This window comes from Aethalodelphis obliquidens, unplaced genomic scaffold (assembly GCF_003676395.1).
Source record: "Aethalodelphis obliquidens isolate GAN/ISIS:26980383/991018 unplaced genomic scaffold, ASM367639v1 scaffold7, whole genome shotgun sequence".
Taxonomy (NCBI): domain Eukaryota; kingdom Metazoa; phylum Chordata; class Mammalia; order Artiodactyla; family Delphinidae; genus Aethalodelphis; species Aethalodelphis obliquidens.
In genome coordinates this window covers 10,108,204-10,127,781 of record NW_020837951.1, presented here as the reverse complement: position 1 = coordinate 10,127,781, position 19,578 = coordinate 10,108,204, and the positions used below count along the sequence as shown (strand labels likewise).

Below are 19,578 nucleotides of genomic sequence, written 5' to 3'. Positions count from 1 at the left end.
ATTATGGAGTAAGTCAGCTCTTTAGGGCGCCAAAGCTTGAACTGGCCTAAAGACTGCACAGGGGGACTTCCCTGGTGGTCCAGTGGTAAAGAATCCACCATACAATGCAGGGGACGCAGGTTTGATCCCTGGTCAGGGAACTAAGATCCCACGTGCCGCAGGGCAGCTAAGCCTGTGCGCCACAACTACTGAGACCGCGTGCCACAAACTACAGAGCCCATGCACCCTGGAGCCTGCGCACCACAACTAGTGAGAAAAAACCCGCAGGCCACAACTAGAGAGAAGCCCACGGGCCACAACTAAGATCCTCCGTGCCACAACTAAGACCCGACACATACCCAAATAAATTAATTAAAAAAAAAAAAGACTACGTAGGGAAATTTCACACCTAGGAAAGCACGCTCAACTCTCCCTTTCAGAAACCATTCTAACAACCGCTGGAACTGAAAATATCCTAGCTCCTTTAAAATAGCCCAAGGGATTTGGGTCACCTAACTGGATGCCCAACCCCTGGCATTTCGCTTGTAAGTCGTCTCCAAGTAGCTCTGGCTTACTTACTCAGCCAGGGAGGTAGGGCCCCAGGACGACCCGGCCAGTTTAGTTCTGGAGAAATACACAGCTGGGTCGAACCCAGGCCGCTAGGACCCCTCCCGGCTCCCTTCCAAGAGCGCGCCCTGGGGACCCGGCCCTGGGAGTGGAGAGCGGTTGGCCGGGGCGCTCTTCCGGGGTCTGAAGGAGGGGCGAAGATCCAAGAACCGCCCCTATTGGGGCGGAGCCACGGCCCCAAGACTGGCGTAAGCCGCCACAGGTAATGCGGTCCGGAGGTAGGGGGGCTCTGGGACCCCGGTTTGAAGCGTTCCCGGGCGGGGTGGGGCGGGGGCGCCGCATCCTTTAAGGGAGTGGAGTTGGGCTGGGTGGAAAGCGCTCGGGAGACCTCCTCTGGCTCTGGCCTAGCCACACTGACGGAAAGGAATCGGCCTGTTCTCTCCTGACCCTGTCTCCTATCCCCTAGCGCTGCCAAGCGGGGATGGGACTGGGGGATGGACCTGGCAGGGGCGACTGCTGGAAGTCCCGGTCCAGGTGAAGTTAACCCCACTGAGCTTTAGGCTTTGGGGACAGCAGTTAGTGACTTAGGCTGAAGATTGGATTTATCCATTCACCTCCCAGAAACCTCATCCATTTTCTTTCTTCATTCACTCATCCCTCACTTCTGCTCTATGCCGGGCCTCTTGGTTGGTTCTCTGAATGAATCCGAGAGGCCCAGCTCGCTTGGAATTTAGTCTAGTGGAATTTATTCTAGAATCTAGAGAGTTTTAAATAGATGATTACATTCAGGGTGATCCCTGCAATGACGATAGCTTAATAGATACCTTCAGGTAGAGAATAAAGTAACTTGAGGATGTAAGTGGAAAGCAACAAATCAGGGAAGGTTTCACTAAGGAGGGGACATTTGAACTGGGCTTTGGAGGTTGACTAGGAGTTTTCTAGTTGATCAGAAGGGAAGGGACATTTCAGGTAAGGGAAGCAGCACAGGATGCAAGTTATGAAAGAGCCTGGCATTTTAGGGGAACAAATATAGTAAGAACAGTTCAATATAGCAAGAAATTGTGGTGAGTTCCTGAAAAGAAGGTTGAGACCAGAAGGCTTTGAATGTCATGCTGAGGCCAGGATTTATCCTAGAGTTCAGTATTTCTTGGCCTTTTAAAATGTTTTCTTTTGATAAACATAAATACCTTATGACCTCTGAAAATTATTTTGATATATACCCCTTCCTATGAAAACCACGGACACAGAAAACTTTAGGCAAAAAACAAAAAAACTCTGTAATGGGATTACGAAAGTTGTGTCATAGTTGCCTCCCAAATATAAGTTTATATCAAAAGGTTGGTAATGCTTATTCAAATTAATCAGGCCCTAGAAATTGGTACATCAACAGGAAAATTTTTAAAGAGGCAAGTAACCTGATTTGCTGTGTTTTTTAGGTAGAAGATAATTGTAAATGTCTAAAAAGTACCTTTCTTTCTTAGGCATAGGACACCATGAAGCAGCTGCCAGTCTTGGAGCCTGGAGACAAGCCCAGGAAAGCAACATGGTCTGTAAGGAAGGATTCGAACAAAGAAACACATGAGTTTTTTTTTCATTTATAAGTACTTTACTAACATATTTGATCCTCTATGAAAAAGGGTAGAGTTGAAACTGTCTGCGGTTTCTGGTAATTAGACTCAAACTGTCTGAGAAGGTCTTCAGAGGAAAGGTAGTGGGGCAATAATTATCACAGAGCAGATGTTGATTTTATTAAAATCCATTTGCCAGGAAGAGTAGGGCATTGACCATCTGGCATCTTCAGCTCCAACACTGTGTCTTCCCCCAAGCTCTAACTCATTTGTAAGACTTTCAGGGAATTGGATTTGGATTAAACTGGCTTCACTATTTCTTGAGCGCTTGTTCAACCAACCCTGCGTTCAGCAACTAACACTGGCCTGACAGGGCCAGCCGCTGTGTAGGTGCTGCAGGTACAAAGGTGAATAGTCTCAGTGTAGTGGGGGAACAGTGACTGGTGCTGAAGCAGGACGCACAGAGGGCTGTAGAGAGGAGGCAGTGCTTCTGCAGGACCTTGGAGGAGAGCCCCTGATCTGGCTTCCATGCGTCCACTCTTGCTCTCTACACATCATAAATCTGATCATGGCATTCCCTGGTTTAAAACCTTTTGTGCCTCTCCATTAGTCTTAGGATAAAAACCAGAGTCCTTAAAATGGCCCACTGGGCCCTGCGTGATCTGTCCCTGCCTGTCTTTCCAACCTCAAGTCCCGTTACTCAGCCTTTGTTCTCTTTCTCTTCCTTTAATGTGGCTTGCACTGTCCCACTCAGGAACTGTATGTGCTGGTCCCTCTACCTGGATCATCCTTTGCCCCCATCTTTTGTCCCTCTCTTTGCCCAGCTAACTTCTACTCATACTTCAGATCTCAGTTCAAATGGGGCTCCTTCAGGAAGACTTCTTTGACCACCTCTGTCCCCACCTACCTCTCCTTACAGGGTAGGGTCCCCCTGTGATATGTTCTCATACTATATATCCTGTATATATCCTGTACTCCTTTATAACACAACTGAAATGAAATGGATATTTGGAAATTATCTGTTTAGTGTTTTTCTTCCCAACTAGTCTGTCAGGGCTGTAAAGGCAGGGACTTCTTTTGTCTTATTCACCATGTAGCTGGATGGCTGTGTGCTCTTGAATAAGTCATTTAACCTTTCTAAGCCACAGGTCCTCAGTTGTAAACCTCAGATGATGATAATAGTACTGTCCCCAGAGGGGTTTTGTGCAAGTTAAGTGAATCCAGGGTTGTGGCGAAGTTAGCAGCATGCATGGTATGTGGTTAGTAGTCATTCAGGTGACAATGTGGAATGTGTGAATCTGGACATCAGAAGAGAGATCTGGAAAAGAAATAGAGATTTGAAAGTCACTGATGAACATGTACGGTAGATGGGTGGTAATTGAAGCCATCAGTACATATAAAATTGATCAGGCAAGCAAACCTAGACTGAGAAGAGAACTCATGAGGATTGGGAGAAAGCTGGAGGGAAAGGAGTCAGAGAAGGAAACAGAAAGTGCAGCCAGACAGGTGGATAGAGAACCAAATGGAATGGATGTGGGGAAGCCAGGTCAGGAGAAAGGTATGAGAAGGAGGGAAGAGCCAAGAGTACCAAATGTCAGAGAGGACAGATAAGACTGGGCCTGAAAAACAGCTGCAGAGCTTTCTTTTCCAACCAGAAAGCTTGAAGAAGTGTGCTTTCTCAGTCAGCATTCAGAATAACTTTACAGAACAGAATGAATGGATCCTGTATTTGATTTTTCAAAGTCCTAGTTTTGTCTTCCATCAGGTCGAGCTTTATGAGTAATCTGGAAAAGCTCTTAAGAAGCAGTGAATGGGGCTTCCCTGGTGGCGCAGTGGTTAAGAATCCGCCTGCCAATGCAGGGGACATGGGTTTGAGCCCTCGTCCAGGAAGATCCCACGTGCCGCGGAGCAACTAAGCCCGTGCGCCACAACTACTGAGCCTGCGCTCCAGAGCCCGCAAGCCACAACTTCTGAAGCCCGGGCTCCTAGAGCCCGTGCTCTGCAACAAGAGAAGCCACTGCAACGAAGAGTAGCCCCCGCTCACTGCAACCAGAGAAAGCCCGCGCACAGTAACAAAGACCCAGTGCAGCCAAAAATAAATAAATTAAATTAAAAAAAAAAAAGAATCAGTGAATGATGGAGAATATTACATGGCAGAGGGAAGCATCACTGGCTAGTGGCAAGAGCTTTGGGGCTGTTCTCATGTGATTACACATAAAGCTCTAGCCATGATTAACTGAGTCCTTCCTGCCATGTTACAAGATTGCATCTCATTCTTCACGGGTGAGAACTATTGCTGTCTTCATTTTACAAATGAGGAAACTAAGGTTCAGAAAGGTAAAGTGACTTCCAAAAGAGCACACATCAAGAAAGCACTTGAACTGGGACTTGAACTAGGTCTGTCTGAATTTGCAAATCATGTTCATAACTACCATCCTGTGCCAGGACACACACTGGACATTTCTGGGTATCAGTTTCCCCCTCTACCAAATGGGGACAATTACTAGCCCAGGGCATCCCCACTAAGTTAATGTGAGATGAAAGTAGTGACAAAATTGAAAAGTCAAAGGTTATGTGCAAAGGGAAGGTACTGTTCATTAATTAGGAAAATGCTGCTTTGCTGGACATGATCTAAAATGACTGTGTATTTATAAGACCCTTCATTCTGGTGACTGTTCCATGAGGGATGCAAAGAATATACTGCTGCATTTATTCTCTGCTCAGGCCTCCTGAATATACCCTCCCTTTGGCAGGTACACCTTGACCCCGGTTGGAGACAGCCCCTGTGCTCGAGTTGGCCATAGCTGCTCATATTTACCCCCTGTTGGTGATGCCGAGAGAGGGAAGGTCTTCATTGTTGGGGGAGCAGATCCAAACAGGAGCTTCTCAGATGTGCACACCATAGATCTGGGTAAGACCAACAGCTGTGGGGAATTCCCTGGTGGTCCAGTGGTTGGGACTCTGCACTTCTACTGCAGTTTGATCCCTGGTCGAGGAACTGGAATCCTGCACGCCACTCAGCGTGGCCAGAAAAAAAAAAAGACCAGCAGCTGCGGAGCACATACCCTATATGGCCAGAGAGCAGGACTTTGTGCTGCCGGCCATGACCATTCCTAAGACTATCAGTTCAGACCAGACAGTAGGGTTTTTCTCTGAGAAAATGAATGTCACTGAGAGGTCCCTAAGGTCTCAACAGACTCCAGGAATATATCCACCCAACCAAGACCTCCTTGATTTGGGGGAAAGAGCCCATATGGAGCCCTGGATAACCAGCCATTCATTCATCAACTATTTCTCTGGGAGGCATTGATGCCTCCACCTCTTCTATCCACGTAGCCAATTAATCACCAAATCCTAAATATCTTTTATTTTCATCCATGTCTGTCCATTTGCACTGCTACTACTGTAGTCGAAGCATCATTATCTTTCAGTGAGACTGTTACAACAGCCTCCTCACTGGTCTGCCTGCTTCCAAGTTTACCTCATGTACACTGCATTTTCCATACTTAGCTGAGTATTTTCTAAAATATAAATCTGATCATGTCACTCCCCAATTTCAGGCTATCCCCAACTTCATTTCTTAGCTCCCCCAAACCCACACTTGCTCCACTGAATATCCTTCAGTTCCTTGAACTCTTTTGGTCTCCAACCCTTTGCATATACAGTAAATGTCCTACATAAGAATGAGTTATTTTCCAAGAGCTCACTCGTAAGTCCAGTTTGTTCTTTTTTTTCCTTAATTTATTATTTTTGGCTGAGTTGGGTTTTTTCATTGCTGCGCGTGGGCTGCACGTGGGCTTTCTCTAGTTGCGGCAAGCAGGGGCTGCTCTTCATTGCAGTGCACGGGCTTCTCACTGCGGTGGCTTCTCTTGTTGTGGAGTGCGGGCTCTAGGTGCACGGGCTTCAGCAGTTGTGGCTCGTGGACTCTAGAGCGCAGGCTCAGTAGTTGTGGTGCACGGGTTCAGTTGCTCCACGGCATGTGAGATCCTCCTGGACCAGGGCTCGAACCCATGTCCCCTGAATTGGCAGGCGGATTCCTAACCACTCCGCCACCAGGGAAGCCAATCCAATTTGTTCTTAAGTCCAACAAAGTTAGCCTAGGTACCCAACTTTTACAGGTAACGCCAGACATGTGAACAAACTTATGTGATTTGGACATGCGAATGCACGTTTACGTCTTTGAAAGTTTGCAGCTCAAAGGTTCCTATGTAGGGGACTTACCGTATTGTTCCCTCTGCTTGGAAGGCTCTTCCTTTTCCTTATCATCTGGCTACTATTCATCTGTCAGATCCCAGTTAAATGACACTTTCATCAGGAACCTTGCCCTGATACATCTGCCACTAGTTTAGGACTAGTTTAGGCACTGCCACTGTAAAGGAGAGACTCTTCTGTTTTCCTTCTCTATTCCCATGCCTCCTCTCAACACTAGTCTTCCGTACTTCCCTTCTGACTGACAGATGTGTGGGGATTTTCCCCCACACCAAATAATTCTGCAACACCAGCTGGACGTCCTACAACTCAGTTCAGTTCTGCCTGGAATTAGCATCCTATTCCACAGATGAAGGGCTCAGTCCACGAGACTCTCCCTGCTCCCCTTCAGATGCCAATCACAAGTCCACCTGTGCTTCTGACCGACCAACTATAAATGGAAGGTTCCCATGTCACCCGCCTCAGGTTCCATTAATTTGCTAGAGAGGCTCACAGAGTTCAGGAAAATAGCCAGATAGAAGAGATGCATAGGGCAAAGTATGTGGGAAGAGGCATTTCGTGCCCTGTCCAGGTGCCCCACCTTTGCAATACCTCCATGGGTTCACCAGCCTGGAAGCTCTTGCAACCCCTCCTTTTTTTATGGAGGGATAATTGAGTAAGTTATGACCATTGGTGACTCTCTCCTCTCCCCAGAGTTGGGGGTAGGGGGCATTGTCTGGGGCTGAAAAGTTCTAACCCCGTAATGTCATGGTTAGTTCCCCTGGCAACCAGCTCCCATCCTTAGGGGCTTTCCAAAAGTCACCTCATTAACATAAACTCAGGTGTGGTTGACTGGGGATTTGTTATCAATAATAAAAGACACCTTTATCAGTCTTATCACTTAGGTCGTCACAGGGATTTTCAGAGCTCTGTGCCTGGAACAGATGAAGACCAAATATGTATTTCTTAATGTAGATCACAATGACACAACCACTCTCTGTGTTTCCATAGTATCCTGTACTTTCCCATCTTTATCCCCCTTCACAGCCCTTTTCACATGTGATTGTTTGTTGTCTGTCTTTTATATTGCTTCTCATTGTATCCCCAGCCATTACCACAGGGCCTGGCACGGAGTAGGTGCTTTATAAGTATTTGGATGAATGAATGAGTGACTACTATGTACCACACAATGGCAAAAGAAAATTGGTGTTTTGTTACATGTTTTGTTAGGTCTGTGTGTAATGTTGCTGTCTACTGTTGTGTGTTTTTTTTAAATAAATTTATTTATTTTATTTTATTTATTTTTGGGTGCGTGGGGTCTTCGTTGCTGCGCGTGGGCTTTCTCTAGTTGTGGTGAGCGGGGGCTACTCTTCGTTGCGGTGCATGGGCTTCTCATTGCGGTGGCTTCTCTTGTTGCGGAGCACGGGCTCCAGGTGCGCAGGCTCAATAGTTGTGGCTGGCGGGCTCTAGAGCGCAGGCTCAGTAGTTGTGGCTCACGGGCTTAGTTGCTCCGTGGCATGTGGGATCTTCCCAGACCAGGGCTCGAACCCGTGTCCCCTGCATTGGCAGGCGGATTCTTAACCACTGCGCCACCAGGGATGCCCCTGTGTATTGTTTTGATCTCAGTTGTTTACTAACCAAATGTGCAGGAGAGTCTACATGTAAAACTTGAAGTGGTTTGGCCTCTCTTGATAATCTTGGAAGATCTGACATCCGTATGCCTGTATGTCTACATGGTGACAGTTTTTTGCAACTGAGCTGCCACCTATCAGTGGGGCTCTCATTCTCCAATTTCCTCCAGTCCTCTGTAGGCATTTGAATTTCTATACCCTGCACTAAGAAATCAAAGGTAAATTAAATCTCTTTCAGCTCTCAAGAAGCTTGCTGTCTAGTACAGTTACAATTCTTTCGTGACCTATTACTAGCTTTGTGACTCTGGCTAAACCACTTGAACCCTCTGGACTTCAGTGTCCCATAAAACAGGGATAATAACTTGCTTCACTTGGCACTTGTAATGATGTAACAAGATAATGCCTGTAAAGGTCATATGTAAGTGGTTTACTAATTAAAATAACTAATAAGTCAGGTATTAAGTCTGTGAAATTGTTTTAGCCAGAAGTCATTTACTTGCAGGTAATAGAAACTCTCTTAAACCAGCAAAAAAAAAAAAAGAAAGAATGAGAATCCAAAGGTAGAAGATTTGGCCTAGCCTCAGGAGAGAGTGGAAGCAAGAATTAGAAAGCTGTCAAAAACCATCTACTTCCTCCCTCACTGTCTTTGGAGAGATCTGCTTCTTTATGTAGATGTTTCATTCTTCTCTTCCCCATACTTTGGCTTTCTCTCCTTCTCCACACATGGTAGAAGATGGCCACCCAAACCCAGAAATCTGTTTGAATTCCAAATTCTTGGGAGAGAGGATCTGATTGGCCCATTTTGGGTCCAGTGACTACCTTTGACCCTATCAGTTAAGGCTAGAAAGTCAAGGTATAGTACAACCAAGTCTCCTGGGATCTATCCCTGGGGTTGGGAGAGTGGGGACAGTTCCCATAGAAGAGGGTTTATGGATGAGTCAGACGCCCCCCCCGCCAAGTGTCTGATATAAAAATTTTTGGAGGTTTGACCACATTCCCTTTAAGTGATCTGATGGTTGTTCACTTATGCTTTTGACCCTTTTCTCCTCAGTACCCTCCCCCAAGTTTGTCAACCAGTATAAGCCATTGGCAGCCCCAATCTAGGAACTGGGTGAAATGTTTTCTAGGAACACACCAGTGGGATTTAGCCACCTCGGAGGGCCTCTTGCCCCGGTACGAGCATGCCAGCTTTGTTCCCTCCTGCACACCTCACAGCATCTGGGTGTTTGGAGGTGCCGACCAGTCAGGTAATCGAAATTGCCTACAAGTTCTGAATCCTGGTAAGTAGCCAAAGGTTATTTATTTACCAAAATGGATAAATAAATCCAATTCCAATACCTGTACCGAAGCGCATTTGGATTGTACTGACTAATCCACTTGACTTTGCTGACCTCATAGAAAATAGAAATTTTAACTTCTGGCAGAATCTGAAAAGAATAGAGTTACATTTTGTTTTCCTCGTAACGTGTACAAATTATCCATTTCTTAAAAGCCAAAGCTGGATGAGGCTTCAGAGAAAAGCTATGCCAAGTGGGCAACCCAGGTCCCACAAGGGGAAGTGACTTTCGTAAAGTCACCAGGGAGCCAGGGACTGGGGCAGGCTAGAACCCAAATCACCTACATCGGAGGTCTCAAATGGGGGCGATGGTGCCCCCCAGGGGACAGTTGGCTATGTCACACCTCGGGGCAGGGAATCAAGTGGGTAGAGGCCAGAGTCGCTGCCATACATCCTGTAATGCACAGGAAGGCCCCTCACAATAAAGAATTATATGGTCTAAAATGTCAGTAGTGCCAAAGTTAAGAAACTCTGATCTAGATCCTCCTAGTATGTTTCTTTTAGTCAGAAAGTGCAAAGCTCCTGACAAGTCTCACTGGCAGTTTTATCATAGAGGAAGCAGTTTGGGGACATCACTACTGTGAGGATGTTGCTGAACCACCCATGGGAGGTGGACCTGACTTTTTGTCAGTTAAAAACATTTTTTGTTGTTGTTTTTCTCTTTATAAATATAGTTTATATTCATTGTAAAATATTTGAAAAGTGTAAATAAGTGGACAAAAGCCATCCACAATCCTGTGACCTAAGGCTATTAATAACAGTTCTGTGTACTTCCTTTCTGTCTTTTCTCTGCATTTTTATAAACCTGAGATCATCCTATTTCACCACTACGCTCTTGTATCTTTTTCTTTTTAATTTCATAATTAGCACAGAAATAATTCCCTATTAATAAGGCTTTGTTGAAATCATTTTTAATGGCTGAATCACACTTTTTTAAGATTTTTTTTTTATTTATTTAATTTATTTTCGGCTGCATTGGGTCTTAGTTGCGGCACATGGGATCTTTCGTTGTGGCGCATGGGCTTCTCTCTAGTTGTGGCGTGTGGGTTTTCTCTCTCTAGTTGTGGCACGCGGGCTCCAGGGCGCATGGGCTCTGTAGTTTGCGGCATGCGGACTCTCTAGTTGAGGCGCGAGGGCTTAGTTGCCCCGTGGCATGTGGGATCTTAGTTCCCTGACCAGGGATCGAACCCGCATCCCCTGCTTTGTAAAGTGGATTCTTTACCACTGTACCACCAGGGAAGTCCCTCAATTTTTATGACAATACCATAATACCCCGGTTGTTTTTTTTTTAACATATAGGTTGTCTTCAGATTTTTATCATTATAAATAACAAAGCATTGAACATCTTTGTTCAGAAATCATTGACTGTATTTCAGATTATTGCCTTAGGTAGGGGCTTCCCTGGTGGCGCAGTGGTTAAGAATCTGCCTGCCAATGCAAGGTACATGGGTTCGAGCCCTGGTCTGGGAAGATCCCACATGCCACGGAGCAACTAAGCCCGTGTGCCACAACTACTGAGCCTGCGCTCTAGAGCCTGCGAGCCACAACTACTGGGCCCACTCACTACAACTACTGAAGCCCGCGCATCTAGAACCCGTGCTCCGCAACAAGAGAAGCCAGCTCAACGAGAAGCCTGCGCACCGCAACGAAGAGTAGCCCCCGCTCGCTGCAAGTAGAGAAAGCCCACACGCAGCAACGAAGACCCAAAACAGCCAAAAATAAGTAAATAAAAAGAAAAAAAAGTTCTTCCATGTTTTAAAAAAAAAAGAATTATTGTCTTAGAGCTCATGCCCAGAAATAAAAGAACTAGATAAAACACTGGACTTTAAGGATTTTAGTACATGCTATCAAATTGCTCTCCAGAAAGATTTTTTTTAAACTTTTTTTCTTTTTGGCTGCACTGCGTGGCTCGCGGGATCTCAGTTCCCCAACCAGGGATTGAACGCAAGCCACGGCAATGAAAGCCCAGAATCCTAACCACTAGACCACCAGGGAATTCCCTATCCAGAAAGATTTTTTTCAACTTATCCTCTCTCCAACTGTGTTTAATAGTTCTTGTTTCACTCCTGACCAGTATCGAATTTATCATTTTTAAGCACTGCTAATTTGATAGGCAAAAACCCCCTTGTATCTAATTGTTTAAATATGCATTTTGTTAATTACTAGGAATCTGGACATTTTTCACATAGCAGTCAACTCTTGCCCAGTTCCCTCTATTGATAACAGATTTATTTTTACAACAGCTGGTCTTTGTCATTTTGGGATAGTAACAGTTCCTACCTTGTTAAGTTTGGCAAGAATTTAAATTAACTCAAATCTGGCACATACTTAATGCTCAGTAATTGTTGTTGTGGTTGATGTAGCTATGGTTCGACAGATGGAAATCAGTTCTAGATTGGATGGAGATCAGTTCCTTTGATTTTCAATGATGGCATCTATTTAAATAAAATAGTGAGAATTTGGAAAGCTTTTGTCAAAGGAATTGATTTTCCACCAGATCCTTTTTCTCTCCTAGAAAGTATAGTTTGACACCATGCCCAAGAAATATGAAAGATGTAGGGGAATCATTAGTTGCTTTTGTTACTGAGGCGAGTCCCTCAGCTGGCTTAGGACTCCTTTCGTATTATTTGTGCTAACATTTGTCTTGGTAGCCACACCAGGATCCCAGGATCTTCTGAACTTGGAGGTTGTGCCCCTTCTAACTCCCCCTAAAATCCAAAAACTACCCAAGACCTGTAGCTATAGAGACAATTACATTATGCTTTGTTTTGGGGTTTGTTTTTTTGTCCATGCAACTTGCAGGTCTTAGTACCCCAATCAAGGATCGAACCCCTGCCCCCTGCAGTGGAAGTGTGGAATCTTAACCACTGGACCACCAGGGAAGTCCCCATTATGTTTTGGATATAGGCTGAGACTTGTTTGGTCTCCAGGTTCACGTTTTGAGTCCTATACATATTACACATGCTTCGTGCGCCACTTTGTATTACTGAATGAAGACCTTTACAAAAGGCACAGAATTTCCCAGTCAAGAAATAATTCCTGGGAATTCCCTGGCACTTTCACTGCCGTGGGGTCAGGTTCAATCCCTGATTGAGGAACTAACATCCCACAAGCCATGTGGCACAGGAGGGAAGGAGGAAGGGAGGGAGGAAGAATTCCTGGTGTGTTGTAGTGGAATAAGTATGGGAGTTTTGACAGATCTGTGTTCAGAGCCCTGCTCTCCTACTCACTAACACTGTGACCTGGGAGAAAGGATTTAGACTTTCTGAGCTTCAGTTCCCTCATCTGCAAAGTGGAGATACTTTCCGTCCGCCTCCCAGGGTTGACTGAGGATGTTGGGGATGGCAGAGTGCTCAGGGCAATGATTCCGCACAAGGGAGGTGCTCAGTTACTGCTTGTGTTTCTATAAAATTCATGCTTCATTCTGGAAAGAAATAAGCTTCTGTCCACCTACCCACGTGGTGAAATTTTATTCTCAAGTCAAAAGAGTGGAAAATACATAGATCTTGGTGGTGTTGAAACAGAATTTGAATCCCAACTCAGCCATTTACTAGCCATGTAACCTTAAATGAGTGACTTAATCTGTCTCTGCTTCAATTCCTTATCTGTAAAATGAGGAAACTAGTATTTATTTAGTACTTACTGTGTAGTAGGGACAATTACTGCTACTACTGAAACTGTAATAATATTGTCTACTTTCTTTTAATGGCCACATATCCTGAGAAACTTGGCACATTTAGTTTCTTGCATCTAGTGGGAATGAATTTTAGCAGCTGTTGGGCTCCTCTGAATGGGCACAGGGCAGGGTAGTCAGTCATCAAAGGGGAAGAGGGTTCAGAGAGGATGTTTGAAGGCCTCCAAAAACAAACTGGCCTCATTCTTAATTGTACTTGTGGCTTTTCAATCTTGGGAATTTGGGTCTATCTGGGCAAACTCTAAGTATTGCCCCCTACCCCTCCTTGAATTTGGTGGCATGAGATCCCCACCTAGACCTACACTGTCTGCCTTAAGGATTGGGGTTTGCAAAGTGACCTTGCCCAGCCCCAGAGTTGATGTCAGAGGCCCCTCAGCCTGGGTGTTTTAGATACCTACCTTCTCTGTGGACCAGAAACGAGGACTTGGACTATGCCAAAGGTGACCAGCCCACCACCATCCCCAAGAACATTCCACACGTCATCGGCAACCATCGGAAACCAGCTGTATGTCTTTGGGGGCGGAGAGAGAGGCGCGCAGCCCGTGCAGGATGTGAAGCTGCATGTGTTTGATGCAAGTATGGACTCGGGGGAACCCTGGGGCTGCCACTTACCTGGTCGGGGTTACCCCGGCCTGCAGCTTACCCGATGTAGGAAGCAGAGGTTAGAATATGACAACCTGGCTGTGTGTCTCACTTCTAGACTTCTGCAGTATATCTCTTAGCTGATATCTTCTACCCATAGCAAAATTTGCATTTAAAAAGGAATAATTTGATCAATTAAAAAAATTTAAACAGTATAGTTTATAAAACAAAAAAGTAAAATGTTGCCCCTTACACCTTTCCTTCCCACTCCCCAGACAGAGGTAAACACTGTTAGCCATTCCTAATGTCTACCTCCAGATTTTTCTGTGCAATTATAAATCATATGCACATGTGTTTATGAACATCTATGAATTTTCTATGGATTTTGAAATTATATGAAAACTTTAAAACACACACATAGAATTATTAAATTATAAATGTTGGTCTGCCTCTTACTTTTGCAGGTCTAAGGGTAGATCTTAGTCTAGTCGAAAGTATAAACTTTGAAGCCATAGGACAGGAACTCAAGACCAGATCTGACATCTAGTTTCTGTATTACTTAAGACTAATTTCTTAATCTCTCTAGTGTGTAAAATAGAGATAGTAATAGTGCCTACCACAAAGAGTTGGAAAGATTAAATGAGATAATGTGATACAGTGCATAGCACAGTGCCTGACACGTAGGAAGCACCTAATAAATAATCACTGTATTATCATTATTATTCCTTCATTTAATCACACATCGTGGATCTTTCCTAAGTCAGAAATTTCCTTGCAAAGCATATCTTTCTGTGGGAATCCCTATTCATTCAGTCATTTTCCTATTGACTGACATTTTGCTGACAGTGTTACAGTGAATATATACATTAATTTCTGTACATGTTACAACATTTAATATGGACTAGATGCTAGGAAGTGGAATTACGTAGGGTCAAAATGGTATGAACATTTAAAATTGTGAGACCTCTTGCCGAATTTTTGTCTAAGTAGTATTTATTTACATTTCTTCCTCTTACTAGTGGGCATTTATGAATACTTTACAAATATTCATAGCACAAATATTGATGTCACAAATAGCATGTGACAAAAATAATTTTCATGTGTGTTTTTGCAGCCTTTTTTGAGAAAAGGCAATAAGCAAAATTTCAAACTTAAAAAGTTTAAGAATTAAGACACATCACAGTATGACTTTATCCAGAAAGAATGAACTGTGTGATTCTTTTAAAGCGGTTTTAAATTTTTAAATAATATTGGTTTTGAATATATAAAACTGTAAGAGAAAAAAATATATATGTATATATATATAAAATACTGTCACCCCAAAATTGCTAACATTTCAGTACAACTTTGGTGTACTTTGGTGTACACCCCAAAATTGTTAACATTTCAGTACAACTATGGTGGGTTTTTTTTTTAAATAGCAGAGATAATTCTAGGTGTTCTATTTGTATCCTGTATTTTTCACTTAAGCATTTCCCCTGTAATCACAAAGTTCTTTCAATGTTTTTAATGAATACATAGTATTCTATCATGACTGTAGCAATAACTCACCCATTCACCTGTTGATGGACTTAGGCTATTTCCAATTCTTCTCTATTACAAACAATGCTGTGGTAAACATATTTATGCGTAAACTTTTTCTGATTATTTCAAATTGTATTCTTTGGGACTCTAGGGGCTCCTTGAACAACCTTCAGGCATGTCACAAATGGTAATTCAGAGATAAGTTGTTTGGCAGGCTTTTGTCTCAGATAATTTTTGTAGCACTCCTTTAAGACTTATCTGGTATGTTGAAATGATTTTCCTGAATTCTATATATGTACAATTTTGAAGATATGAAGGGTTTTCAACACGTAAAATACATCTGCACTATTTGGATCATACCCATATTAATAACTCTCATGTATTGAGTACTTTCTCTGTGCCTGTGCTTTCCGTATATTATCTCATTTAATCCACGCTTCAACCCTGAGAGGTAGGTATTATCAGGTAATTTCTCCTCATTTTACAACTACAGAAACTGAAGCTTATAGAAGTAACTGGTGCAAGGCCACATAGTTATTCAATGAAATAACCTGGTTTTAACTCCAAATCCCATGCTCTAACCATTATCCTATACAACCACTTCAGGAGGCCCTGCTAACTTTAAAAGTAGTCTATTTTTTTCTCCACCCTTCCAGCAAATCAATTAAGAATATTGTCTTAAAAAAGAGAAAACTCAAAAAAAAAAAGAGAGAAAACTCTGAAGGCCTGTCCCAGAAGAAGTAGATTCATTCTTTTTAACTCGGTGGCAGTTCTAGGTTGAAGAAACTTAAGGGAGGTCTTTTTTTAATTCAAAGCAAGAAATGGTTCCTTATTGCCCAGTAGAAGGGGCAGGCATATTAGGCAGTGAATTCTCCAGCCCTGGATGTGTACCAGTAGAGGCTGTAAAGGCTGTGGATGGAGGGAGGCCTGGGTTGGGTTGGCAAGTTGCAGTGAATGACCCCCCAGGTCCCTTTCTGCTTGGAGCATCTCTGCTTACTGGGAGGTGAGGCTTGGTATATTTCTCGGGTTCTTGCTTCATAGCTTTGTCATCTAACGTCACTGAATTTATTTTTCTAGATACCCTGACCTGGTCACAACCAGAGACACTTGGAAAACCTCCATCCCCCCGGCATGGTCATGTGATGGTGGCAGCAGGGACAAAGCTCTTCATCCATGGAGGCTTGGCAGAGGACAGCTTCTATGATGATCTCCATTGCATTGATATCAGTAAGTAGGGTGGAGGGCATGGGGGCTTGTCTGCTTAGGTTTGAGTAAAATAGCTTTGATTGACTAGAGCCTTGCTCTTGACCAGGCAGCAGAATCTTCACTAGATTCTGTGAAATGTGGCCTGAATAATAATAAGAAATAATAATAACAATAAAAGCAGGTATTTCTGTTTGCCATTCATTATTTCTTATCCTTCCAACAACCCTGCTCTTTCATTAAAATTCATTATGCTTTGTGTTTCCCGACTGGATTTCTTTCAAGCAGTACCCATTAACCCCATGGATAACTTCTAGAGTGTGTCTGGAGGTGGACAACCAGAACTGTCACGCTAAATTGTTAAGAACACTGAGAAAAGGAAAGTTAGTGATAACATGAGAATTGTGTTTAAGTGTCTGAAGGGCTGATGTGCCCTAGAGAGCCTGGACTCTTTCTGGATCATTCTTGCAGACTATGAGCTCCTTTAGGGCAGAGACTTTGTCTCTTTTTTTCCGCCAGTGTATTTCCAGCATTGAGCACAGTGTCTGGCAGGTCTTGAGTGATGAGTGCATATCTGTTAAGAGTGGACAGATAGGGACTTCCCTGGTGGTCCAGTGGTTAAGACTCCGCGCTTCCACTGCAGGGGGCATGGGTTCGATCCCTGGTTGGGGAACTAAGATCCTGTATGCCGCACAGTGCAGCCAAAAAATTTAAAATATTTTTTAAAAAAAGTGGACAGATGAACAAATGAATATGTTCTGCGTTGCTCCAGACGACAGGAATTGGAATTATGGGCAGAATGCATGAGAACTGCTGTGCAATGTATCGGGCTACCTTGCCAAACAATAGGTTCTCTGGTTTGGTGACATCTGAGGCCAGCTGATACTGGCTGGGATTCCTGCATTGCCTAGGATATTTGGCTGGACTGGGTGATTCTCCCTTCCAACTCTGAGTTGCTGGACCCCTGCCTTGAACTGACAGATGGAAAATATCTTCACAGAAGCATTCCTTGCAAGCAGTCAAACAGTTTTAATGCTTATTTTATTTATTCTTTCTTAAAAAAATTTTTTTTTAATTTAGCTTTTTGGCTGCCTTGAGTTTTAGTTGAGGCACACAGGATCTTCATTGCAGCATGTGGGATCTTTCATTGCAGTGCACGGGCTTCTCTCTAGTTGTGGCATGTGGGTTTTCTCTTCTCTAGTTGTAATGCACGGGCTCCAGAGAGCGTGGGCTCTTGTAGTTTGTGGCACGGGGGTTCTCTAGTTGAGGCGCGCGAGCTCAGTAGTTGCAGCGCATGGGCTTTGTTGCCTCACAGCATGTGAGATCTTAGTTCCCTGACTAGGGATCAAACCTGCATCCCCTGCATTGGAAGGTGGATTCTTTACCACTGGACCACAAGGGAAGTCCCTTAATGCTTATTTTAAAAAAGAAAGTCCTTTTCTCTTATGCAAGGAACTACTTCCTAACTATTTTTCCTCCTTTCCAGCTCAGATAGTTCTCTAAAACCTAAAATCCAGCGATATCCTGCCTCATTTAAATTCTTGTCTGAAAAGTTGCAACTACCTGCAGAAATAGGTTGGAAATAGGTGCTGAGGCAGCACATTACAGCATAGAGAACACAGGTTTTGGAGTCAGACCTGAGTACAATTCTAGCTCTGCCACCTGCTAGCTGTGGGATCTCCGACAAGTCTCTTTCCCTCTCTAATCCTATTTCTTCATCTTTAAGAAGAAAGAAGGTAGGCAGAAGTAATAGCAATTGCATACCGCTATTAAGAGAATGAAGTAAGCAAGATACTTAAAGTGTCTAGCCAGTACTCACAAAGTTGCTTTTTAAGGACCTGTATTTCAAACATGCACGTGTGTGCACATACAGGCATGCTTGCACACACAAAACACACACACACACACACACACACACACACACACAGTTGGAACCTCACCTACTTCTGGGCTCCAAAATACTTAATGGTGATGGTCACCAAAGACTGGATCACATTCCTCAGTGTGCTCCAAAGACCACCCACATCAGAATCACCTGGGATGCTTGTTAAAATTATGGATTACTGAGCCCCTCCCTCCCTCCCTGGACTAGCCAAACAGAATTTCAGCTCCCCCAGTGATTTTTGTGCATTCCAAACCTTGCTATAGGATCTCTCAGAGCTCTCAGTGAATGAAGTTCAGTGATTGGTTTGCAAACTGCAGGAGTCTGACAGGTTAAGTTGGAAACCACAGTCTAGGCCCTGTTGTACCTAAACACTTTCTATCTCTTGGCAGGTGACATGAAGTGGCAGAAGCTAAGTCCCACTGGGGCAGCTCCCACAGGCTGTGCTGCCCACTCAGCTGTGGCTGTAGGAAAGCACCTGTATATCTTTGGAGGGATGACTCCCACTGGAGCCCTGAGCACAATGTACCAGTATCACATAGGTGAGCAGCTGTTGTTCAATGTGAGTCTTTAAGCAAATGTGACCATTCTTTGAAAAGTATCACAATGCTTTTTGGTCTTTCATTTTGGTCCCTCCACATCTAAATCCGAAAGAATGACAACCAAACTTTTAGGGAATGACATCATCAAAGCAGTAACAGTGCCATTAGGGGTTTTTCCCTTTTATTTCCTGTTTCTGTTAGGGCTCAGGTGATACAGCACATCACAGAGCATTTCTGGAAATTTCTTAACACAGACCCTTTTCTTTTTTTTTTTTTCCAAAATAGAAAAGCAGCATTGGACCTTGCTTAAATTTGATACTTTTCTACCCCCTGGACGATTGGACCATTCCATGTGTATCATTCCATGGCCAGTGACATGTACTGAGAAAGAAGATTCAAATTCTGCCACTCTAAACTGTGCTGCTGAGAAAGGGGATTCCACTGAGAAAGGAGTAACCCAAGGTGGTGACTCTCACGAAGAAGGTCAGACTGACACACTACTCTGTTTTGTGTTTGGTGGGATGAATACGGAAGGGGAAATCTATAATGATTGTATTGTGACTGTAGTTGATTAATAAAACCACATTTTTACTACTTTTAGATGTCAATTACTTTCAGAAAAGTTAAATGAAACCTTAGTTTTTTCATACCTCCAAAATCTTCTGCACTATATATCCCTCTGGCTTTTACCTACTTTGGTAGGTAAAGAGATGAACTGGATAGCCCAGGGCAAAAACCTCTATCATATAAAGAGTTTTACCAGCAATACAACCCAGGTAACTAATAGATTGGCTGACTGTTAAGAATACTAATCACAAAAATGTTGCAGAAATCCTAATTGCTAGATACAACAAAAGCTGTAGAAATTAGGGAGTGGACATT

The 19,578-nt window shown here is 43.7% G+C and overlaps 1 protein-coding gene across 4 annotated transcripts; it reads left to right on the top strand.

The window, feature by feature from the left end:
• Window positions 1-734: 734 nt before the first annotated feature.
• On the top strand, window positions 735-19,292 carry RABEPK (Rab9 effector protein with kelch motifs). 4 transcript variants are annotated; one of them, XM_027104876.1, is made up of 8 exons: window positions 741-808; window positions 2,028-2,092; window positions 4,868-5,025; window positions 9,061-9,213; window positions 13,378-13,539; window positions 16,147-16,296; window positions 18,547-18,696; window positions 18,982-19,292. In XM_027104876.1, the coding sequence occupies exons 2-8, from the start codon at window positions 2,040-2,042 to the stop codon at window positions 19,269-19,271; spliced, it is 1,116 nt and encodes a 371-aa protein (XP_026960677.1). In that variant the 5' UTR covers window positions 741-808; window positions 2,028-2,039; the 3' UTR covers window positions 19,272-19,292. The 4 variants fall into 4 exon arrangements, with proteins under 4 accessions (XP_026960679.1, XP_026960680.1, XP_026960677.1 ...); XM_027104877.1 differs by having other exon boundaries at window positions 806-824; XM_027104878.1 differs by lacking the exon at window positions 4,868-5,025 and having other exon boundaries at window positions 735-808; window positions 2,028-2,096; window positions 8,985-9,213.
• Window positions 19,293-19,578: the final 286 nt, after the last annotated feature.